Here is a 25450-nt window from a genome sequence, read left to right as displayed (position 1 = left end):
ACAGCCCTATTGTATATTGTAAAGGCTTAGAGAAATAGTCAGGATCTCCACTGCCATCTTATTTAGCCTCTCTGGCAAATTCTTTGTGAAAAGTCTCCAGACCTTTTAAAATTTATGACTAAATATCTAGTTTATAATTTCTGTGTATAGTGGTCCTTGTCACAGTCTCTAGGTAGGGTGGCCATTCCCAGAGCGCAGGACATCCATTTGGTGAGGAGAGGGGTAACCACCGACCCTCTCAGCCAATCAGCAGTGAGGGTTGGGGCCACCATCTCCTCAGCCAGTCAGCGAGGAGGGTTGCGACCACTGGGCTCCTTGGCCAGTCAGCAGCAAGGGGCAGGGCCACCACAAGAAACCACCTTCCTTCCTCCCTGGCTGGCTGGGAATCCTGCTCCTTCTAGCTGTGCACTGCTGTACCTTTAGGCACAGCCAACAGAATCGCAAGAAGAAATTATTGATATGTATTTCTACCAATGAACTGAAAAACGGGACTTTTTGCAGTCCATTCCTCATTTAGAAATGGACAGGGGACAAAGGGTTTAAAAACAGGATGCTCCAGTATGAAATAGGACCAATGGCCACCCAATCCCTTGGTAGGATGCTGCTTCTGAGAGTGTTTTCCAGTCTCCTGTGTGCATGCCTCCCAGATGACAAGCCTGTGTTGATAAACCCCACTGGGTTTGGACCTTCATGATTCAAACACTCTCTAGTGCTCTGGTACTGGGTCTCTGGTACTGGCAGCAGGAGGAAATATTATTTGGTGGGGGGCTGAGTAAATATTATTGGGTGGGGGGGCTCACCCTTGCCCCTCCCTCACGCAGGGCTGTTGCAGGGCTGGTGCACACTGGTGCTGTACGCAGCAGCAGAGGAGCAGCGCCGGATGCAGTGGAACAGTGGCGCTCTGGTGCTGCTGCTGTTGCCAGCTGCTGCAAAATTAGTTTTGGGGGGGCTAAACCCCGTTATCCCTGGCCTTCTGCTGCCTATGGTTTCTGGGTTATCAGCCATGACACTCAACCTGCCCAACAGAGTTTTGTCATGTGGAAGAATTTCTTTTAGAAACCTGTGGTCAATAACAGTATGTAGTGAGTGGGGAACAGAAGTATCTTCTTCAAAACAAAATTGCACAGCACTCCAAGAAATGGATTTAAAACAGAGCTCAGTGTTGATACAGTCTGTCTACACTTGGCGTTATCCTGGAGGCTTGGAGGTGAACATTAGGTGAAGCAGCAAGTATTCGCTTCAGATTCAGATTTGGCCCATTTGTAAGGAGAGTGATTCAATTTGGTGATTCAAATCACTGTCCTGATTCAATTTGGCTGATTTGGATCCAGAAATTCGAAGATTCAGCCATAGATTAAACAGGCAGCAGTCCTTGACCACGCTGGGCCAGCTGCCTCCAGCTGGTAAGTCTGTTGTGGTGGGCAGAGGTGGGAGGGAAGGGGTGCAGGGGGGTGCAGATCAAAGCTCCCAAACCAAGGGAGGGGTTAGGGCTGGGGCTGGGACAAGCTGCCCAGCCAGGGCAGGGGGGCACGGGACTTGGTGAGGGGGGCCCTGCCACTGTGTGCCGCTTCACACCGTTGGTCTGGGAGGGCATGGGAGTGGGTGTGTGCCCCTGGATCTTCATGGGGTGGGCTGGGCTGTGCTCCAGACAGATAGTGGAAGGTGCTGGGAGCAGGGGCTATGCCCAACTGCTGCACACCCAGCCGAGGCAGGGAGGTGCGGGATGGTGCTGCTGCGCTGCCTTGGATAAGCAGTGCACAGCAGCAGAAGCTGCTCCAGCCTCCTTGCACATCCTGGACAAGCTGCGGCTTCTGCCCACTACACCCCGGCTGGGTGAGCAGCAGCAGGACGTGGGGGCGGGCATATGCACCTGGATCGGGGTGGGGCTGGCAGCAGGAGCTATGGGGAATTTTAGGATGGCTGCAGCCCCCCCCCCCCCCCCCCCCCCCCCCCATAACCCCAGCTCCACTACACTCTGCAGCGTAGGTAGAGCCAGGGCTGTGCCCCGGGCTGTAGCTGGGGCTAGCTGCCTGGAGCTCAGCTCTGGCTCCACCCGCCCAATGGAGTGCAGTCCGGTGGTGGGTGGCTGGGGCTAGCCTCCCTGAGCGCAGCCTGGTCCAGCCTGCCCCACGCAGATCCGGGGGCACACGCCTGCTCCCATGCTGTCCCAGACTGATGGTGCGTGCAGGCAGGAGCCCCCCTCCCCAACTCATGCGCCTCTCCACTCCGGTTGGGCAGCTTGTCCCAGCCCCAATTCCTCCCTCTCTGTGGGGGCATTGATCTGCCCCCCTCCCCCCCCCAGTTTCCCATCCCTTCCTCCTCTGCCCACCACAACAGACTTACCAGCTGGAGGCAGCTGTGTCCAGCCTGGTCGAGGATTGATGCTGTTTAGTCTATGGCCGAATCTCTGAATCAACGCCAAATCTCTCTGAATCAATTTGGAGGCATCTGAATCGATTTGGACCTTTTAGTGGGCCTCCCAATTCAATTTGGATTCGGCCACCAAATCAGGCCGAATCTCCTTCTAATCAAATCACCTACCAAAGCTTCACACAGCCCTAGTGAACATGACACAGCCGTGGTGTCCCCCATTCTCTTGGGAACCAATTTGCAGACTACTTGTTGAACATCTGGGCTCTTCTGAGCTACTGACAGTTTCTCTATTTCCTGTCTGCAGAGGGGTTCTTGTCACTGTCTGTTCTTGTCTAGGTTTTCAGCATTGGCAGAGCAGCTTTGTCAGTAGAGGTAGAACCAAGGAGTTACCCTTCCCCTATATTAAACTGTCTGTTACAGGTTAGGAGTAGGGTACTCCATATCTAGGTTGCCATATTGTCTCAACATCTTAATTTTGTTCTAAGTCATAGCACATCCATCACAGACACACATACTACAGTGATAAAAACAGTTCTCCACAGTCTTCCTTTCCAAAGAAAAGAAAGTATCCAATTGAGGTAACCTTCTACAAGTTCTGGTAGAATTTTAATCTATCAAATTATAAGCAGTAGATGGGTGCAGAAGCAATACCTCTAAATTAGAAATGTGTGTCCTTCAGATATTTATGGAAAACACATCTTTTTTTCATAATTCATCCAGCCACATCTGTCTTTGGGGGAATTCATAGGTGCCCCATAACAGAGCTACAGATCAGAATGGGAAAGAAAAGGGAGGTATCTCAGACAGCTGGAATTGCCTATGAAACAATCTGCAGGGGAAGTACAATTTGAGATACTTTGTGCTGCATTATAATCCTGTCCAAATACATGAAAAAATTGTTTGTTGTCTCAATTTACAGAAAGCAATGAGGAAACAACATCAGCAGGCAGGCAAGAATCATGGGAGAAGCATGAGGGCTAAGGCCTGGTGGCTTTTATTTGTGACCTCCAGATTCTCAAACCTGCTCTAGCATACATCCAACTGCTGATGGCCCCACATATATGATAGGTCTGCACATTGCATACAGTGCACCTGTAAAGCAAATGCATGCCCTGCCCAAAAGAATTAGCAATCCACCCAGTAATTTAATTTAAAGTAAGTATGATTTTTCAAAAGTGTCCTTAATTTGAGTGCTCCAGTTTCTGGATGACTGACTTGATACTCTGAGGGCCTAATTTGGACATGGATCAAATAGATCTGTATCTGTTTGATTACAGATAAAATAATATGCTTTTCAACAACTCTACTAACTAGGCTATAGGCAACTCAGATTTGGAGCCCAGTATTTCTGGACTCTCCTGTCAGTTTGTGTTGCAGTGATTCATATACAGCAAAAAGACTCGTATGTGCTGGTCTTGTATAGCCTTGAGTATCCATATATAGTAGAGTTTGAAATGATGCTTTGCTTTGCATTATTAGACAAACAGTGTACTGGATGCTTTTACTTGTTACTGTTGCTTTTTGGTGAAATGAAACAGCGAAACAAAGAAATGTAATGCAGTTGTTTATGGAACTAGCTTGGTAACTGACTTGTTTATAGTAAATTTTTGTCTGCTTTAGAAGTGGAACTGACTTTAGTAAAAGTCAGCAGGTAGTAGCTAGAATGCTAACAGGACTGCATGTCCTATTTTTAAATACATTTTCCTTGTGTTTTGCAAACTTTTTAATAGATTTAAGAAAAGCTCTGACTCTTTATTTCATCAGCCAAAACAGTAGAGCAAAATGATTGTTTAAGATAGGGGTTAGCCACCTTTTATTAACAGGGGACTGAATTAGCACAGCTGGTGGTCTGGAGGTTGAACTGAAGTCTGGGGCATGACTTAGAAGCATTTTTTTCTTTGCCAACAGATCAGGTCCCCCATTGAAATGAATGGGGCTGACCTGTTGTCCAGAAATGTTTCCACCCTGGGCTCCTACGGAGCCTCTGCTGACTTCTCAGCGCTCCAGTGACTTTCTAATGCCCAGACAGACTTAGCCTGCCTCCCACCAGCTCACCCTCTCTTGTGTGCCCTCACTACTCCTGACCTGCCTGAGCCCCCAGCTACTTCTGTCAAACCCAGAGACTGCAGGCTCAATCCTGAATGCCCGCTACTCACCACACCACTTGCTGTTTACTAATAGCAGGATATATAAATTTGGTGTGTTTTGTGAGCCAGATAAAAGTGTCTTTGTGGGCAAGATCTGACCTGCAGGCTACTGGATGTTGACTCTTAGTTTAATGCATACTGCTACGCTATGTAGAATTAGTTCAGTGCTTATAGAATGAAAGCAGTCTATTAGAATTAATGTTCTACTCTGTCCTAAATCTGTTGCTTATAACACCCTTATAATCATAATTAATCTCTGGTTGCTGATGAGCAGTACCTGGAAAGCACTGGTTTCTCGCAGATTCACTTAATCTATTCTTTGTTTGAAGGAGGAAGAGAAGACCTTTGTATAAGAGGGTGGCTGTTTTGGGCATGAGTGTTACTGACTGCTAATGACTTTTTTGCTAGCCAGATAAGATATGGGTTGGATTCGTAGAGGTTGGCTTGAGACCCTGGGTCAGTCTACATTGCTTTTTTGTAAGTGGGTGTATTAAACTCGGGGAATGCAAAGATGTTGTTTGTTTGCCTGTCAAGAGGGAGCAGAGCCAGCCAGTTTGAAAAGCTTTCCTGAATATACATGGCTTTTGCTGTGGAGTACAGTAATAACTCTGATTGATGTCTGGCTCTATTATGGGCAGATGAAACCATTACCCCTGGTAGCTTCTGGGGGTCTGATTTGGAAGGTTTACTGAGGCTGATATGAAGTTTCTCTAAGCTTGTAATACAGCCTTATCATAGGCCTGGAGGAATTTGTTGTTTCAATCTGTCTGTTTCAGCCTTGGGTATATGTTCCTCTGCCTTCACTTGACTCAGGATGCCAAAAGATCAAGCAGATCTGCACTGTTGGTGAGGAGAAAAGGGCTGTTTGGCCAGTCAGAATTGTGTACAGCAATGATAATTTGCTTGCTACTCAATACCTTGTGTTGCAAAGTGAAATGCTAATGTTATTTATTACACGTTGGAATTTGGAGCGTGAGAGTCTTCATGGTTGAATCAGAGATGTGCTTGTACATTTTGCTGCTTTAATTAGAGCTTAAATGAAGTGATGGTCTGTCCAAAACAGACTATGTTGTAACGTCTTTGACACTGATGTAATGTGAAGACCAGGTTTAAGCTTTGACAGGCTGTGTTAGCTGGACCAGAAATGATGTGGAATAGTGCAAGGGAAGAAAGTGAACAGATTGTGTTCAGTATAATGAAGAGTGCTTGGAGTCAAGAGAAGATGAATCCACCACCATTCTAAAAAAACAGATCTTATCAAAGCCACTGTTTTGCTCAAATTATTTATTAACAACACTTATTCAGTGTTTAATGTTAAATTCATAGTTTCATAGTAGCTACGGTCAGGAGGGACCTGATCAGATCATCTAGCCTGACCCCCTGCCACAGGCAGGAATGAATGCTGGGTTCACAAGACCCCAGACAGGTGATCATCCAACCTCTTTTTGAATTTTCCCAGAACAAATTTTCCCAGAATAAATTCATTCAGAACAACTGAATTACTGGGGAAAAAAGGAATCTTCCACTCTGTGAAGTGTGCCTTTGTTACTGAATCAGAAGCAGGCAGCTGCAACCCCAGTGTAGAATTTTTAGAAGAGTGCTTCTGTCTTCTCTTTTGTGTCACCCTAATAACTATTGCAGCAAAAGCATCCTCATTTTTTATATTGAACATGCAGTTGTCTTACAACATGTACCAGTTGCTAGCACATCTGTACCTTTATCTTCCTCTTCTTGCCTTTTATCTCCTAGCTTATCAATCATTATAATAGGAAAGTAGAAGGGAGAGTGTACCAGTCTGTTATTTGTCCATCAGCATATAGGTCAGCTGGAGACAGCATTTGCTCTTTGTATTAAAAACTTTTTTAAAGGATATTGCATACAACATGCACTCTAATTTAGCTGTGCTAGGGAGTCATTAGCAATATACAACCAGAGAACAGAGGATGATAATAAGGGTGATCAAATAAGGGTTTACAGTAGAACAAAATCTAACTTTCTTACAAATCCAATTATTGTTTTTGTAGCACTCAATTTCACCAACTTATTTTATGGTGAAATCTCATTGTAACTAACTCACAGCCACATTGCAAATTAGTGAATGGTATGTATTAGTGTGTAGGTGAACACACACAATGAATAACCCAGAAGAATCCATTACAAAATCCACTTTGATCCTTTAGTTGATAAAAAAAATGGTTACGCTAATATGACTGGTTAAGATAATACAATTTCTGTATATAGTGTGGTAAAAATTAGTTCTTGTAATGGACCCACTCTACAGTATTGTGTCTGCTATTAAATTTTTGTGGATTATGTACAAGTAGTGAGGTTTTTTATTAGTGAAATGTCTTATTCAGAAGAACTGGTAAACAGCATTGTGGAGCTAAGAGAGACAATGTGCAGTATCTAATATTGGTTGGTTTAATATCATTGCAATATCAGTTGTATTTATTTTCAGTATTTTAAAGTTCTGATGTACTTGCTGTCCATGGAAGTGATTGTTCTCAACTGTCAGGGATCGCTACCGCCACCAAATTCCTTTCAAATCACAACTTTTCTCCCTAGTCTACTATCCATAGTAGTAAAGCTTTAATAAAGATTCTTCCAGTTAGGAGATCACTGGCATATATTGTCTTTCTGCCAATATTTATTCAAGAGAGGCATCTTTATTCATCTGACCTGGATGCAGGCAACAGCAAGATGAGGCTGCTGGTGCTGAGTCCTCAAAATAATGCAATATGGATTGTGAGGTTCAGTTTCCACTTCACATGCTGTGCAGTAATTCATAGCAAGCTGAAATGATTTTGCTGAGTTGCACCTAAGATGCCATGTTGTTAAACACTTTCTTATCGTTACTTCCCCCACACTTCTCTCAGTAGGGCCAATAGCAGAAACAGGACTGGTTCCCTGCATCCTCGGTGAAACAAAAAGGGAATGCTTCTAATGCTGTTGGATGAGAGAGATCCCTTTTGTCTGAAGAGAAATTAAACTGATGGACAATCTGTACTGGAACCATGGGATGTGGCACTTCTGCAACTGAGAGTCAAGCAAAAAAATCAGAGAAAGGTGAGTGCCACCAGTGCCTTTGCAGTCATTTGTAGTTCACTTTCAACACTACAAGAAAACTAAAGGGATGGCATTTTGCCCAAAACCTGTTGAATCAAGTAGTTGTTTATATTAAATTTTGTTCTAAATGCTCCTTTTCTAAGAGACACATGGTTTTTAAATGTTGTTCAAGGTTGGGAGGCAACTTGCAGAATAACTATGGTAATTAAACAGAAATTGAAACCAAATAGAGCTACCACACCACTTGTCAGTATTAGTCACTGCACCACTGAATGATTTCTGTGAAAAGCAGGTTTTAATTGAATTTCTCCCCTATTCCCTGTGAGTCTATTGATTGAAAGCCTCTTCAGTGCTGAGGTGGAAGTTCAATTAAAAAGTTAGTGCAAGCAGGCCTCATTTGTTGATGGAAATGTCACTCAGCAGTATACAGGCAAACCCCGCTTACCACTCTTAATTGGTTCCGGAAAAAAACGAGTGCTAAGCAAAACAGTGTTAAACGAAACCCATCTTCCCATAGGATTTAATGTAAATAAAGATAATTGGTTCTGCACCACCTGCCGACCCAGACCCCGTACTCCTGCAGCCCCACACTGGGCCCTGCCAGCCTGGGCCCTGTGCTCCTGCCGGCCCTGGCTGTGTGCTCCTGGCAAGGCACCACGTGGGCTCCGCCAGGGAAGGCATCAGCTCCTTCTGTCCTCATTGTTCCCCCACTGCGATGGCCCCTGTTGGCCTGCACCCACTGGCCACCAGTACACCTGTGCATAGCCCCAGCCACCCTGCCCGTGGGGTCTGAGTCAGGTACCCACCCACCCAGGGGTTCATGGTGAGAAGGCAGCAGGGCTGTGACATGTGGAACAATGAGGAGCAGTGGGGCCACCCACCCACCCACACCCCACTTTGCCTGGTGAGGGCTCTCTCCAGGGCACCCGGCACTGGGATGAACCACCAGATGCTGCATTCTCGGGACAGCGTCCATGCCCCATGGTTGAGTGTGTTATCGGAGCGGAACAGGGCATGGGCTGCAGCCCGTGAGTGGAGGAGCTCTGTGGGCTCGGCTTGCACTGGCCCAGGCCCTGCACTCCTGCTGGCCCTGGCCTTGGGCCCCGCACTTCTGCTGCCCCGCTGGCCCAGGCCCCGCGCTCATGGCCCCCATCCGCCCCTTCTCACTGCCATTGCCGCTCTTCCACACCAGCTGACTGCTTCAGCACCACGTGCCAGAGCGGACTCTGTGCTTCTGCCACCCTGCCCTGGGCCTCACCTGCTTGGGCTCCGAGCTCACACTGCCCGGCCCCCTACCCACCCCTTCTCGCTGCTACCACTCCTTCCATCCCCCACTGGGCGGAGTGGCAGGACCCCAGGCTCCCGCCACTCCGCCCTGGGCTCCTGCCAGCTGCCACTCACCACTTCCCTCGACACCACCGCCACTGCCACTGCTTCTCCCCCACCCCGCACCTAGCGTTATAATGAAATGCGCTGAGCGCTGAGTGAAACCTGGTAGGTATTTTAAATTAGCACTATAACAAAATCATGGTAAGTGAAACCGCGTTAAGTGGGGGTTGCCTGTAATGGCATGTGGTAAAGAGTCAGAGCATGCCCAGCCTTGGCACCGACACATGAAAACTAGGGATAATTCAAGGAGCCTTGCTTCTCCCCTCATTTGCCTTGCACAAGCCTTATTGTTCTTATTAAATAATGCTTATGGGCCCACTCAGGGAGCACAGCATGGGTGGCATTATCTTCCTTCAAGCAGGGTGAATTAGTTTGTATGAACTTTTTGCTGCCCTAGCTGGACTGCTACCAGGACCTGAGTTAACTGATTTAAAGGAGTCACTGCTGTGACTGCAGTGTAGATGTACTACAATGTAGACATGGGAATGGAAAAGTCTCCTTACCCCATGCTTTTACCCCAGGGGTTATCTTTTATCTTCAGCTTAGCAAGAACTGTAGTTATATGCATACAGGATGTTCAGGGATAGCTCTATCAAATTGTTCCTGAGCATGCTTACACTGTGTGCAGGACTTCCACCTAACCCAGATGGTGTCTAGTCCCACCAGGGATAGCGGTTTGCTTGACCTGGTCTTAGCAACAGGGGATGATCTTGTGGGGAACATGTGAGTTCATGGTAGCCTGGGAGACAGTGACCATCACTTGGTCGAGTTCATTATCCAGCAAAGGGTGGGTAAAGTAACTAGCGGGGCTAAGATGTTGGACTTCATAAGGGCCAGCTTTAGCAAGCTTAGAAGGCTAGTTAGTGAGGGGATGCAACTCAAGAACATAGAGCAAATGGGGGTCCATGAGGGTTGGAGGTATCTCAAGGGAGTGAGCCTTGGGGCTCAAAAGGAGTTTATCCCATTACGTAGGAAGGGAGGTAAGGGGGCAAAAAAGCCCCCTTGGCTGAACAGGGAACTCCAGGTGAGTTTGGGGGCAAAGAAAGAGATGCATAGGCAATGGAAGCAGGGAGCAGCCACCAAGGAGGAATATATCTCCCTGGTGCGCTATTGCAGGGAATCAGCTAGACAGGCCAAGGCCGGCTTAAGCTCAGGCTGGCTTCAACAATCAAGGACAATAAAAAGTCATCTCAGAGCAACATAGGCCCCCCTGCAGGACAAATCAGGACAGTTGGTGGTTGACGCAAGGAAAAAAGCAGAGCTCTTCAATGAGTTCTTTGCTTCAGTATTTCTATGTACCGACCAAGCCAATTCCTCCACCTCGATCATTGACGGATGTCCACATGGCACCAGTCTGCCTATGGTTAGTTCTGAAATAGTTAAGGAGCTCCTGGAGGAGCTGGATGGGTATACAAATCAGCAGGCCCAGATGACCTCCATCCATGGCTGCTGAAGGAATTGGCCAGTGTAATAGCTGAGCCGGTGGCACAGCTGTTCGAGCACTTGTGGTACTCCAGCCAAGTCCCTGAGGACTGGAGAAAGGTCAGTGTGGTGCCCATTTTCAAGAAAGGGAGAAGGGATGAGCCAGATAACTTTAGACCAGTCAGTCTTACCTCTGTTCCTGGGAAAATGCTAGAGAAAATAAAGAACACATTTGTGCAGGCCGAGCAGGGGAAACGATGCTGAGGGGAAACCAGCATGGGTTTGTCACAGGTAGATCCTGCCTGACAAACCTCGTAGCCTTCTATGACCAGGTCACACACTGTCTGGACGTGGGAGCCGAGGCTGATGTCAACTTTCTGGACTTTAGGAAGGCCTTTGACACAGTTTTGCACCCTATCCTCATTGGGAAGCTAGCAGGCTGTGGAGTGGATGCCTACACAGTCAGGTGGGCGGCCAACTGGCTTAGGGACCGCACCCAGAGAGTGGTGGTGGATGGTTCCTTCTCAGCCTGGAGGGAGGTGGGCAGTGGGGTCCCGCAGGGTTCGGTCCTCGGACCGATATTATTTAATATCTTCATCAGCAATTTGGACGAGGGCATGGAGAGCACCCTCTCCAAGTTTGCTGATGATACCAAGTTATGGGGCAAAGTTAGTACACCAGAGGGCAGGGAGCAGATTCAGGCTGACCTGGACAGGTTGGATCAATGGGCAGAGAGAAATAGGATGCAGTTTAATAAAGATAAATGTAAGGTACTCCACCTGGGAAGGAGGAACCCCTGGCACACCTATAGGTTGGGGAGTGTCCTTTTCAGCAGCTCAGAGGCGGAGAGGGATCTTGGAGTCATAATTGACTCCAAGATGAACATGAGCCGGCAGTGTAACGAGGCCATCAACAAGGCCAATCGCACCTTGTTGTACATTAGCAGGTGCATGACTAATAGATCAAAGAATGTGATGCTCCCTCTCTATGCGGCACTGGTCAGGCCGCAGTTGGAGTACTGTGTCCAGTTTTGGGCGCCACACTTCAAGGGGGATGCGGGGAATCTGGAGAAGATCCAGAGGAGGGCCACTCGCATGATTGGTGGCCTTTGTTATAGACCCTACGGGGGAAGGTTGAGAGAGCTGAATCTCTTCAGCCTTCACAAGAGACGGCTGAGGGGGGATCTTGTGACCACGTATAAATTTATTAGGGGAGGTCAACAAGAATAGGGCAAGTGCTGTTTACTAAGGCGTCCCAGGGAGTGACTAGGAATAATGGGTGTAAACTAGTTGAGAGTGGATTTAGTTTAGATATTAGGAAGACATTTTTCACAGTAAGGGTGGCCAGGATCTGGAATGGGCTTGCAAGAGAGGTGGTGCTATCACCTAGCTTGGAGGTCTTCAAGAGGAGGCTAGATAGTCACCTGGCTGGGGCCATCTGACCTCGGTCCTCCTTCCTGCCAGGGGCAGGGGGTTGGACACAATGATCCATTGTGGTCCCTTCCGACTCTACAATCTATGCTGATACTCTAGAGGACCAGGGAGGAGAGAAACTGGTTTTGGCAGTCTTTGGCACTGGATTGGTAGGGTAGACTGGGACAAAACACCAAAATAATTATTTCCTGTACTTCATAGATTTCATAGACATTCGGGCTGGAAGGGACCCCGGAGAATCATCGAGTCCAGCCCTCTGCCCCACGGGCAGGAAGTCAGCAGGGATCATAGGATCCCAGCAAGATAAGCATCCAAGTGTGTCTTGAAGGTGTTCAAAGTAGGTGCTTGAACTGTCTCCAGCAGCAGTCTATTCCAAACCCTGGGGGCTCGGACAGTGAAGAAGTTCTTCCTTATGTCTGGCCTGAATCAGTCGTGGCGGAGTTTGTTACCATTTGACCTTGTCATCTCTTGGGGTGCTCTGGTGAACAGACATTCCCCCAGATCCTGATGAGCACCCCTTATAAACTTGTAGGTGGCCACCAGATCACCCCGAGCCTATGCTTTTCCAGGCTGAAGAGTCCCATGGCTCTCAGCCTCTCATCATAAGGTCTGTTTTCCTGACCTCTGATCATGCACGTGGCTCTTCTCTGGACTCTCTCAAGCTTCTCCACATTCTTTTTGAATTGAGCGCAAAACTGGACGCAGTACTCCAGCTGCGGCCTCACCAAAGCCGAGTACAACGGGAGAATGACATCCCGGGATTTGCTTGAGAAATATCTATGGATGCAAGCCAGCGTTTTGTTCACTTTGCTAGCTGCAGTATCACATTGAAGGCTCATGTTCATCTTGTGGTCAATCATGACCCCCAAGTCCCTTTCATCCATAGTGCTATCCAGCGTAGCACTGCCAAGCCTATAAGCATGCTGCAGGTTTTTCCTCCCAAGGTGGAGAACCTTGTATTTATCGGTGTTGAACACCATCAGGTTCTCATATGCCCATTTCCTGAGCCTGTCAAGATCTGCCTGGATCACCCTCCTGTCCTCAGGTGTGGATGCTTTATCCCAGAGTTTGGTGTCATTGGCAAACTTGGCCAGTCTGCTTCTGACACCAATGTCCACATCACTGATGAAGATGTTAAACAGTATAGGCCCTAGGACAGAGCCTTGAGGGACCCCACTGGTGCCTGCGCACCAAGACGATTGGCCTCCGTCACTCACCACCCTCTGGGTCCTACCGCAGAGCCAATTGCCCAGCCAGCGGATTGTGGTGAGGTCGAGGCCACAGTTAGCCAGTTTTGCCAAGAGGTGATCATGGGATACCAGATGGAAGACTTTTTTAAAATCAAGATATACGACATCAATCTCTCCCCCCTTGTCCAGGTGGTAGGTCACCTGGTCATGAAAGGAAATGAGAGCAGGCAGATTGTGCCTGACTAATCTAGTCTCTTTTTATGACCAGGTTATGAAACGCCTGGACACAGGAGTAGGGGTGGATGTCGTATACTTAGACTTCAGGAAGGCCTTCGATATGGTATCCCACCCCATACTGGTGAACAAGTTAAAGAGGCTGTGACTTGGATGACTACACAGTCCGGTGGGTAGCGAATTGGCTAGAGGGTCGTACCCAGAGAGTCGTGGTGGATGGGTCGGTTTCGACCTGGAAGGGTGTGGGCAGTGGGGTCCCGCAGGGCTCGGTCCTTGGACCGATACTCTTTAATGTCTTCATCAGTGACTTGGACGAGAGAATGAAATGTACTCTGTCCAAGTTTGCGGATGACACAAAGCTATGGGGAGAAGTGGACACGCTGGTGGGCAGGGAACAGCTGCAAGCAGACCTGGACAGGTTGGACAAGTGGGCAGAAAACAACAGGATGCAGTTCAACAAGGAGAAATGCAAAGTGCTGCACCTAGGGAGGAAAAATGTCCAGCACACCTACTGCCTAGGAAATGACCTGCTGGGTGGCATGGAAGTGGAAAGGGACCTTGGAGTCCTAGTGGACTCCAAGATGAACATGAGTCAGCAGTGTGACGAAACCATCAGAAAAGCCAATGGCACTTTATTGTGCATCAGCAGATGCGTGACGGATAGATCCAAAGAGGTGATACTTCCCCTCTATTGGGCGCTGGTCAGACCGCAGTTGGAGTACTGTGTGCGGTTCTGGGCACCGCGCTTCAAGGGGGATGCGGATAACCTGGAGAGGGTCCAGAGAATGGCCATTCGTATGGTTAAGGGCTTGCAGACCAAGCCCTATGAGGAGAGACTAGAGAACCTGGACCTTTTCAGCCTCCGCAAGAGAAGGTTGAGAGGCGACCTTGTGGCTGCCTATAAGTTCATCACGGGGGCACAGAAGGGAATTGGTGAGGTTTTATTCACCAAGGCGCCCCTGGGGGTTACAGGAAATAATGGCCACAAGCTAGCAGAGAGCAGATTTAGACTGGACATTAGGAAGAACTTCTTCACAGTTCGAGTGGCCAAGGTCTGGAACGGGCTCCCAAGGGAGGTGGTGCTCTCCCCTACCCTGGGGGTCTTCAAGAGGAGGTTGGATATGCATCTAGCTGGGGTCATCTAGACCCAGCACTCTTTCCTGCCTATGCAGGGGGTTGGACTCGATGATCTATTGAGGTCCCTTCTGACCCTAACATCTATGAATCTATGAGATTGGTCAAGCAAGACCTACCTGCAACAAACTCATGCTGGGTATCCCTCAAGATATTGCTGTCAGCTAGTCTGTTAAGGATGGCCTCTTTGATAATCTTTTCCAAGACCTTCCCCAGGATAGAGGTCAGGCTGATGGGCCTGTAGTTTGCTGGATCTATTTTCCTCCCTTTCTTGAAGATAGGCACGACACTGGCCTTCTTTCAATCTTCGGGCACTTCACCAGAGTGCCAGGAGTTTTCAAAGATCCGTGCCAGGGGCTGAACTATGATGCTTGCCAGCTCCTTGAGTACTCTTGGATGTAAACCGTCAGGGCCGGCTGACTTGAAGGTATCCAGCCTGTCAAGGTGTTCCTTCACGAGGTCAGCTTTGATGGAGGGCAAGGAATATCCCTCACCCGGGCCTCCCTGACCCACAGTGGGCAGGGGCGTCCCGTGGGACTGGTGAAAAACTGACGCAAAGTACCCGTTTAGCAAGTTTGCTTTTTCATGGGCATTGGTTGTCAGTTGTCCCATTTGGTTTAGCAGGGGTCCAATGTTGCCCTTGCTTTTCCTCTGGCTCCCCACATATCTAAAAAAGGACTTTTTATTGTCCTTGATGTTTGTAGCTAGCTGGAGTTCCATCGCAGCCTTGGCTTTCCTGGTTTGCCCTCTGCAGGCAACAATAACAATATGTTATTACTTGTTTAATAACATATTGTTCACTTTGTATGGCTAATTTCTCTTTAGTTCCATTCTGTGCTGTGGGACTTCAAAAATCCAAATGGCCTGTGGCAATAATCAAATGACATTGGTTTGTTGTTTTCTGTTTTTGTAAAATAATGTTGTTTGAAAAAATGCATGTGAGGTTATGAAAGCCCATGTACTAGCTGTAAGCTATGTATCTATGACCGTGTAGACATTGATGCTACAGTCGCCTAGTTTTTTAATGAGGATGGGGTCATTCGTCATCTTTCAAAAAGGGGTCAAGAACCATTTTGGGAAAGGTCACTGTCAGACACAATGCAACAAAGTGCCCTCAGACATGTCTTTGTGTGTATTCGGTGCACAGTGAATACACCACAAGTCACACAGTACATCCTTATAATTCATAATTTGGTACATACGTACCCCACTCTGTCACATCAGGTTTTCAAGTGTGAACTTTCCTTTGCTTTTTGGACCAGATAAGTGTGTACTATGTGACTTGTGGTATATATTTAGGAAATAAAATCTGCCCTTAAATCTGCAAACACTTCATATAAGGTAGCATTTGGTCTTAAGGCCCAGACTGTACTCTTTGTTGGTTTAGCTATCTTGACTAGGAATTTGAAAACTCATACCCTTAACTGAAATAGCTATTCTAGTAAAACTCCCTTCTGCAAACATATCTATAGCAAAATAAAAATAACCAGTCTTTGCCCTCCATACCACCACCTTCCTTTGCCAGTCTGTCTTATTTTACTCAAGGAAGTGGTGTAAGATGTCCAAGCAAAAGACCACTTCTGCATCTCCCCAAACAGTATTTGTTGGTATGACACAATAGGCAAATTGTTGCTAGCGTAGACAATCGGAGGTAGTTAGCCATGTTAGTCTGAAGTCAGACAGAAGGCAGAGCAGGATTACACTTTAGGGTGTCTGTATACATGCTCTGGGGTGCAGTGGGGGGCATTTTAATTGGACCAGGTCTTGGGAGCCACTTCAATTAAAATGCCCTCAGTGTCTTGTGTATTCAGCATCCCCCATTTCAAAATGGCAGCAGGGGCGCTTTAACTAAAACTTGTTCCACAATCTTTAGTTAAAGCAGCCCTGCTGCCCTTTTGAAACGTAGGGACACTGAATACATGGGATGCTGCAGCACTGGAGCATTCTGAATAGAAGTCTCCAATGCGTTTTAATCAGAAAGTGTCAGAGCACATGTAAAAGTACCCTTAGAGACGTAGTGGTTAGAAAGGCATGAGCTTTTGTATTACTACTAGTGAGGATCCACACACTTGAAGGGTTGAGGACCCCTAACCTGGGACCTGCCCCCCACCCCTAGAGTCATAAGTCACCAGGAAAAGGGATTTCCCACAGGGGAGGGGGAAGTTACCCCAGGTGGTGAGGCTGGTTATTGTAGGGGAAGCCTATGCAGGGGAAGTCTCCCTGGGTCTGAAGTTTCTGTTGGAGGTATCCCTTCCTGTGGGTCACAGTGGGATTGAAGAGCACAGAGGATTTCCCCCTCCCACTGATTGCAGGAGTGTAGCTAGTGCCCCAGGATCAGCTTGGGCCCTGGGCAGGCTTAATGAGTTGCGTTAATCTGATGCTAAGACACCTTATATTTTGTGATATAGCACCATACATTTTGTGAGAGAACGCTTTATATTTTGTGTATTTCTATATTTGTAAGATGGTAGTATAATAGAGTTTAGATATTTATTGGGGCTCTGTTGGGACCCTTCCCTTCTATTTATCTGTAATCTATTTGTATTGTTAGGGTGATAGATGGTTATCTATCTATCTATCTATCTATCTATCTATCTATCTATCTATCTAAAGAACAAGATTTAGAGGCTAATAGCATATGTAAATATATGTACCAATGTTTATATAATGGTATATATTTATCTATTAATGTAATAATGATCAATCTGTACATAGTTAAGTTTCATCAAGTCCTGGCCTTGCTCTTTTGGGAACAGAGGGAAACTGGTTCAGCCTGCAGTTTCCTCTCACAGAGCACTGGCCCTCCTAACTCTCCCTTCAACTAGAAAGGGGAGTACTTACCCAGGTACTACCTGGGCTACACTTAACATCTGATAAGGTAGACTCTTGCCTATGAAAGATCATGTAAAACTCTCTGAACCAGCAAAAATACAAATCAAATTGTCTCGTATTATTTCAGACATCAGAAAAGTGTGAAAGTTCATTGGTGTGGCTGTTTGGAAATCTGACACTCAGACTGAATATAATATGGGATTAAGAAGGACAGTGTGGGCCTTACTCATGAAAAACAAAACAAATCAAAACAAAACAAAACAAAACAAACCATGATGCAAACTGCTTTCTATTAATAAAAGCTGTTAAAAATTCCTTTCTTATACATCTGGGAAAGACCTTAGTTTTTAACTGCAGTCTGAAAAAGAAGAAATCTGTATTGCATGTGAAGAAGCAGCCAAATAGGTAAGTTTGGCTACATTCTATTTGCTTAAAAAAATAGTCATTTCTCCACTTGCCCAGAATAGTGTTCTCTGGCAAAAATTAGTCTGAATCAATTCTGTTTGAAGGAAAGATTTGTAATGATGTCATGCTGAGCAATGGCATAATTCAGTGTCACTCAGATCAATGGGATTTGGTTTGAGCCCTACATGGATGAGGTCACAGGGTTCTGAAATACACAAAAATGTGTGTAAAATCCTAGTTATTAGAGGACATGTTCACTAGAGCCACAGTTGAGCATTGCTTTTGGATCAGAAATTGGAAATGTTTCCAGGGCTTCTTTGGGAGGGGGTTTGCTGTTACTACTTGAAAAATAAGTAAGAGTGAAATTTCATGTAAGGTCAAGCTTTGTTTGTTTTCATTCTGTCTGCCCAATAACAATTTTTCTTTTGCTTCATGTTTTGACAGCAATTAAGGCCGCTATCCTTATTCAGAGATGGTATCGCTGTGCAATGGCCCGACTAGAAATGAGGCGACGTTATGCTCTGAATATTTTTCAATCTATTGAATATGCTGAAGAGCAAGCGCAACTACAGGTTTGTGCTTTTGAGTTCTTTCTCCCTTCCTGTAGAAACACTCACTGGCAATGTTCCCTCTAAGGACTAGTGGTTCATGAGCGCGCTGCTTCGGGCCATGAGCATGCTGCGTCTGTCTGTTTCTGAATTGGTCCCGCCTCCTCCTTTCTGCGCGGTCCGCCAGTAAGTGTCCCGCAGTAAGTGTCCAAGTGGGAGCGGGTGGGGTTCGGCCCCATGGAAAGCACTGTGGGCCCCATGCATTACCCTTCTCCATGCTAACTGCTGCCCAAAGCAGCCCAGCAGGGGCAGGAGGAGTAGCTGCTGGAGGCAGGGGGAGCCAAGCAGTAGACAGAGAGACTTGGACAGCAGTAGACCCATTGGGAAGCTGTGCATGCTGGCCAGGCCCAGTGGAAGTGTGGCACAGGCTGCCCCTGGCAGGAGCGGGTGGGACTCAGCCCCATGTAGAGTGCTGTGGGGCAGCCATGGGCCAGACACAATCAATTGGTGGGCACCTGCTCTTACACTGGATCCAATCAGTTAGCAGGCCATATCTGGCCAATGGGCCATATTTTGTCCACCCCTGGGTAACTGGTTTGCTGCTAAACATGTCCCAAGAATCATTCATTATAAAGCATGATAGAACTAGAAGGGAGGCACCAGGGCCAGTGCGGGACACTTACCGGTGGTAAGTTCCTCATTCCTCATGCAGGCCAGGCAGCAACTCCTCCCCGAGGTGAGGCGGGGATGGGGGCTGAGGCTAGGGGCTGGCATGGGCTCCTCTGGCTCCGGGGAACTGCTCCACTCTCCCACCTGTGCCTTGCCTTGGGGAGCGAGGAGGCACATAGCATTGGGGCTGGGGCGTGGAGCAGTTCCCTTGAGCGGGTGGAGCCTGAGCCAGCCCGCAGCCCTAGGCCCCTTCCCCACCCTCAGGTCGCCTCAGGGAGGAGCTGCTGCCTGCCCCACGTGAGGAGTAAGGAGCTTACCACCACTAAGTGTCCTGTGTCGGCTCTGGTGTCTGTGCTGCACTCTGTGTCCAGCTCCTCTCTGCGAAGCTGCAGCCCAGCTCCTCTCTGGGCGGGTGCGTGGCATTAAAAGTTACTGTGTGGTAAGATTTTTAATTGTGCGCTGCTGCACATTTGTGCAGCTTAAAGGGAAACTTGCTCAGTGGGATGTAGCATTGAGACTTTCCAGAAGTAACTAAACATAATTTTTGTGCTTTGTTTGGAACCATGCATTTGCTTACCATATTGATGTTTTGTCTGTTTAGTTTCCTGGTTTTCAGATTAAAAATAGGGACATGAGAATTGCCATCCAGATTGGATTTCTCCTAGACCGGTTTAGTGACCTATCTCTTACAGTGGCTGGTATCAGATGCATCAGAAGAAGATGCACAAATTCTGTAACTGATGATTATCATATAACATGCCCACAGTAGAAATGTCTTTCCAAGAGCTGGCAGTTAAGTCTAATCTGCTTATTCAATGAGGAAGGAGGCTTTGTGCCTGAGGCACTGAACTGGAACTCAGGGAAACTGTATGTAGTTTGTTTCTCTGCCACAGACTTCCTGAGTGATCTTTGGCAAATCACTTAACCTCTTTGTGTTTTAGTTGTATGAAATGGCATGATACTACTCCCTGTTTCTCACAGTCCATTTTGTGTATTTAGTTTGCAAGTTTTTCAGACCAGTGTATATGTCTCCTGCCATATTAATACAGCATTTATCCTAAGGGTCACTGACACTGGTTGGCACCTCCAAGCCTTACCATGATACAAATAAACGACTGTAACGATCAGCTGTTAGAAACGTGTCATAGTGTTCTCTGACCAAAAAATATAGGTTGGAAAATTCTTTGCTCCACATCTTTCAACATTAAACAAACATCTGTTAAAATAGTTTTACTTTTCATTTAGCATTTTCAGCATTTTCTTGTGTACATTTTCTTTAAACACTCTGACAAAATATTTAAAATGATGTAAATCAGCTTCCTTCCACATGTAGTGTTACATTAAGTGTGGATGCTTTGGATTTTACCTGGTCTAATGCTTCCTAGAAATCCATTTTATTTTATCTTTTTCTGTTTTGAAAACAAAGAGCATCAACCAGCAAACAATTAAAGGCTAGGGACAGACATTACATATAAACTGGTTTAAGTGATCAGAAACTGGTTTAAACCTGTAACAAAACAGACGTTCAGTGCACATAAACCAGTTTGAAAATGGCTGAAACCGGTTTGAGATAAACCTGGTTGAATGTAGTATCAGACTTAACTGATTTGACTCAAACCAGTTTATGCAATGTCTGTCCCAGACCCCTTGCTGGTTTGAGATAAACCAGACTCTCCCAGCATCCTGGCATGCTCTCTGGGAGCATGGGTGGGGCTCTCTGCTCCACAGCAGAGTTGGCCTAAAGCTCGGCAGGGACTGCAAGCATCTGCCTGGCTTCTCCCTGCTAAGCAGGGATTATTCCCCCTGCCCCTCTGCCTTACATCTCTCAGAATTAGGTAGCAGACCACATGCTGGCCATAGTCTGTGCTGTGGGAGATGATAAAGGCAGACAGGCTTTTTGGAGCTAATCAACAAGTAGTTTAATGTCCTTCCTTTGAAGAGCTGTTTAAGAAGAGCTCCATTAGTTAATGGAGAAAGGCTTTGTTTTCTTAATGAATTGATAAACACTGAGTTAGGGGTGATAAACATTCCCTGCTGGGCAGCTCAGGATTGGAGGAATAATAAGAGTGTCCTGCCTGGCCCCCTCAGCTGAGCTCTGTGGAAGCAACGGGAGGGCTGCTTTAGCGCCTTAAGCTTCTAACCTGAGCTATTGCAGGCATGTGCCTTTATTTTCTCAGTCCAGAGGAGAGGTCTGTGTGATTACAAAGTGGTTCAGCCTACCCAGGTTAGACTACCCTGCAAAGATTGAATCAATTCAGGCACAGCTTTTTGAATGTCTGTCCCTAGCCAAAGTGAGTGTGCTTGAATTTAGGCTAAAACTGCACTTGGAGCATGTACCAGCATAGCAATGCTACTATAGTATACCAGTAAAGTGCTCTAATATAGATACAGCTATACCAGAAAAGCTGGTGGGATATCTACCCATTCACCCCACAAGCAAACTAAACCACACAATTAAAAGCACAGTGTTGTTGGTCAAACTGTCTGTACAAGAGGTTTCTGCTAGCCCATGGGTGCTAGTCATGGTTCACACCCCTGATCAGTAAACCTACCCTGGATGTCTTGTGCTCTGTAGTTGTAGCCTTAGTTAGACTCTTTCTATGCATAGATGTGACTTCGCTATCCTAAAGGGAGGGAAGAAAGTAATTTGTAATATTTATGGAAAGAGCTTCATCATTTATGAAAAATCCTGTTATCTTCATTAATTTGTGATACAGAAAGACACTAAGACCTGTAAGAGCAGATGGCTAAATATAGAGATAGCCCAAGCTAGCTGTAAATGGACTAGCTCATCTATTGGAGTCCACATGGTGCAAGGCAATGCTGTGCAGATCCCTGAGCTAGTTCCACATGTGCTACTTCTAGAAGCAGAAGCAGCACTGCACTGTGCTACGTCTGAGCTGGTAAGTTCTGCTTGACAGCTAAGCAGATTAGCACAGCTGCCGCCCCGTGCTAATGTGGCTCTGTTATTTCTACTTCTAGAGCTGTCTTGTGTATATCTGCACAGTATCCTGGTGCATGATGTGGGCGGATCTTTGATCTGTCTCAAACTCCTAGTCAGTGGGAACAGTGAGAAGCAAAAGACCACAGGCTTTTTTTCTGTCTGATTCCCCTGGAATTGTTAAGTGTATTTCTTTTTTTCTTTACTCAGCTGTCCGATTTTTTCACATTCATGCTGGATCACTTTACTCAGCTCAACGAGACCGACACAGGTAAGGATAAACGTCAAAAAAATGTGAAAATTTAGCATGCTTCCACATTCTGTCGCACTTGCTGAAATTGCAGTTTGAAATTGCAGTTTGAAATTGTTGCAATGAAAACTTGACATTTTAAGTGTTTACATAGATGTGAAGATTTCAGATGTTCCAGATATCTGTTTCTGTTATTAAATACAAAGATAGCCCTCCAGATACATAGAGTGTTTTGTGACATGCTCTCTACCCTGCAAAAGTAGAAATCTTAACAGCCTTTCACATTTCTGGTAAAAGAGCTCCTGAAATAGTTGTGGATTAAGCCAGTGATTCTCAAACTGGGAGCCTTAAGGGTGCCTCAGGGTGCTATGAAATTTTAGCATTGTTAGGTGTGCAAAAATGATTCAAAGACTAATTTCAAATAGGAATTCATAGTGTTAACAGCATTCTGACCCTCTGTGATATTTTTTATGGGGTTTTTTGCAACAGAAGGTTGCTCTATTATTTTTCTGCAGTTAAAAATTGAGTGAAAACAAAGAGCTGACATTTTTTGAAGGGCATCTTGAGTCTATTGAGGGATACCTTGAATCTAAAAACATTGGGCACCTATACACAAGCAGCAAGGCTGCTCCAATGCACTGTAGTTACAACACATTGGAGCAGCCTCGCTGATCATGTATAGGCGCCCAATGTTTTTAGATAGGCTTGTGTATAGGTGCCCAATGTTTTTAATTACAGCATGTCAGAGCAGGCTTGATTAATCAAGTCTGTTGGAGCATGGTAATTACTATACTACAGCAGACTCCAGTGTCTCATGTATCAGCGTCCCTGCATTTAAAAATGGCAGTGGGGGCACTTTAATTAAAGCTTGTCAAACGAGCTTTAGTTAAAGTGACCCTGCCACCATTTTTAAATGCAGGGATGCTGATACACAAGACACTCCAGGCGTTTTAATTAGAGAGGCTCCAAGAACAATGTGATGCACCCTTAAAAGGATCTCAAGGCACCCCAGCAGAGAGCAGCTCTAATTATAGTGCCCCCTTTACCCCGCCCCCAGAGCATGTGTATAAACACCCATTGAGAACCGCTACATTAAGCAATCCTAGCCAGATGTAGAAAATCAAAGAGATTATCCCTTTAGGTTTCTCTGAAGTAGGGAAATCTGGACCCCTGTTTGAGTATAATTTATTCTAGACTTTTGCTGTGAAATTGCTGGGACCACTGTATGAAATGCAAAATAGCTGCTAAGTTGCTGTATTTTTTTTTTTTTTTTTTTTTTTTTTTTACATATTTCAAGCTACTTGGAGTTTTGAACTCTGAACAGAGGCGCAGCTTGTAATTGACTTTCTACTTTCAGAAAACAAACAACTTGTTTAGATGTCTGTGTAGAATCTCAACCTAGCTGTGTGAAGAAGAGGCAGGCCTCACCTCATCAAAGACTACAAAAGATCACTTTTCTTTCATCTGGTCATGCTACTGATTACTCTAGTTAAATGTGCACAAGACACTTTGATAGCATGATAAAACCACCATCAAAAACTTTAAGTGGTTCTATATTCTAATGACAGAAACTAGAAAATTGGGAGTTGTTTTATCTCAAACTGGTTTTAGTACATAATGATCCTTTCTGAGAAGGAAGATCATCTGAAGGCAGAGCTCAAAGTAGTCCTGCAATTTATTTGTCTATGTTGCGTATTATTATAGCAACCTGTAAACAATTTTCTTCCCTTGTGATTTCCAAGGAATGAAATGACTAGGTTGAAGAAAATCAAACAATGTTTCCATCCTCTGCTAGTTATCTATGCTATGATGGTATATTTCATTGCATATTTTGTATCAAGAATTTATAAAACAATGGATTAAATTGTCTGTTCAGGTTGTTACAAAATAGGAGTAACTATTTCTGAGCGGTGCCTCCTTACCACTTCTATGAACACTGGCCTACCCATCTGAAGGTTTTATAAGAACTTGAAATACCTACAGTGATGATGTGGCTTGTCTTATATGTCCATGCAGTGGAGAGAGGGAGTTCAAATTGTTCCTTATCTCCAGTGAGCAGGCTACCTACTGTGCAGGCCGGGAGCGGTCCGAGGCCCTCGGGGGCGTGCGGCAGGCTGTGGCCAGCAGCCCTGGCACGCGGGTCAGGGAATGCAGGCCGGCAGACTAGAATTAGGCATGGACGCATAGCGGTTGATTAAAGATTATTTTACTGTCACAGCGGGGTCCTCGCGGAGGGCCGTGATCTCCTTGAGGTCCCTCGCTCCGTGTCAGGCCGGCCCAAAACACCCTCTAATTCTCACCCGCCACATCTTTGATGGTAAATATAATGATGGGAGGCTGCCTTGTGTTTTCCCTGGGCACGGCTACTCGGGACCTCTGTCCCCGCGGTTCTTCCGGACCCCCTGGGGGTCTCCCGATATGGGGGGTGTTCCCCAGACACTCTAGCCTTGTGGGCTATGCGTGGCTCCTACCAGCCCCTAATACCATGCCCCAAGCCTCGCAGATGTAATGGACGTTGTCCGGTCTGTACGCCCGCTTCTCGGGCCTCCTCTTTACTGTGGCCCACTCTGGGCTCCCTCTCTCGTGCCCAGCCTCTTGCTGGGACTCCCGTCTAGCCCACTCTGGGCCTCCCCTGCCGGTGTGGTTCCGCTCAGGGACTCTCTAGCGGGCCTCCGGTCCTATGGGCCAAATGCACAGGCACCCTCTCTGACCCTGGCTCACCGCGCTGCTACTCCCTGTTTTCTCGGGGCAACTGCAGCGCCCTGCCTCAGTCGGAGGGGTGTTACCGCATTAGCCTGCGGCCGGGCTCGCTATGCCCGTCTCGGGCTCCTCGATATGGCCCCGCTCTCTAGGGCTGCTCAGTATGGTGCTCCCCCTCTCTGGGGCTCTCCGTGCCCACACTGGGCTACTCAATAACGTACAATGGCGCTCCCCCTCTTTGCGGCTCGCCGTGCCCACTCTGGGCTACTCAATAATACCACCCCTTTCCTGGGGCCGGGGTCTGTGTTCCCCCACACGCAATCCAGGGTCTAGGTCCCTGTCCGCAACCTACGGGTTGCGCCCGCGACCCACTGGCCGCACTCCTCGCCGCCAGTTGCTCACGCACTGGTGTGCGAGCTGCGCCTTCCCTGGCGCTATGCAAATAATGCGCCCTCTTGGCGCTAGGGCACCCCACACTCTCTGGGGTCCCTATAGTTGAGGCCTGCTCCAACCCCTACAGCCTCACCCAAGCCCCCGGGTGTAATAGCGCAAACACAAAGCAAAACCACAAGCCCCTATGCTGTAACATAACCACAAGCTGCATGGCTAAACTCTAGTGCCTATCCTCTCAGGGCTATCATGAGCTGTACTTGCACATCCTGCTCCTTTCCACATCCTCACTCCCAGAGCTCCTGCCTCCCAGGCTGCTGGCAGAGA

General features: G+C 46.8%; 1 protein-coding gene across 5 annotated transcripts in view; it reads left to right on the top strand.

Moving 5' to 3' along the window:
* PPEF1 (protein phosphatase with EF-hand domain 1) overlaps positions 1-25450 on the top strand; it is a 75853-nt gene that overhangs the window by 9913 nt on the left and 40490 nt on the right. For 2 of the 5 annotated variants that reach the window (XM_014608248.3, XM_006267600.4), the window contains 3 exons: positions 7397-7586; positions 18070-18197; positions 21994-22054. In XM_014608248.3, the coding sequence (XP_014463734.1) occupies positions 7535-7586; positions 18070-18197; positions 21994-22054 (241 nt within the window). In that variant the 5' untranslated portion in view covers positions 7397-7534. Of the gene's footprint in view, positions 1-7396; positions 7587-17347; positions 17626-18069; positions 18198-21993; positions 22055-25450 lie in introns of those variants that run through there. The other 3 variants (XM_019495040.2, XM_019495039.2, XM_019495042.1) reach the window with 3 other exon arrangements.

This window comes from Alligator mississippiensis, chromosome 1 (genome assembly GCF_030867095.1).
Source record: "Alligator mississippiensis isolate rAllMis1 chromosome 1, rAllMis1, whole genome shotgun sequence".
NCBI lineage: Eukaryota > Metazoa > Chordata > Crocodylia > Alligatoridae > Alligator > Alligator mississippiensis.
Note: the sequence above shows the minus strand (reverse complement) of the source record. Positions and strands in the feature narration are given on the sequence as shown.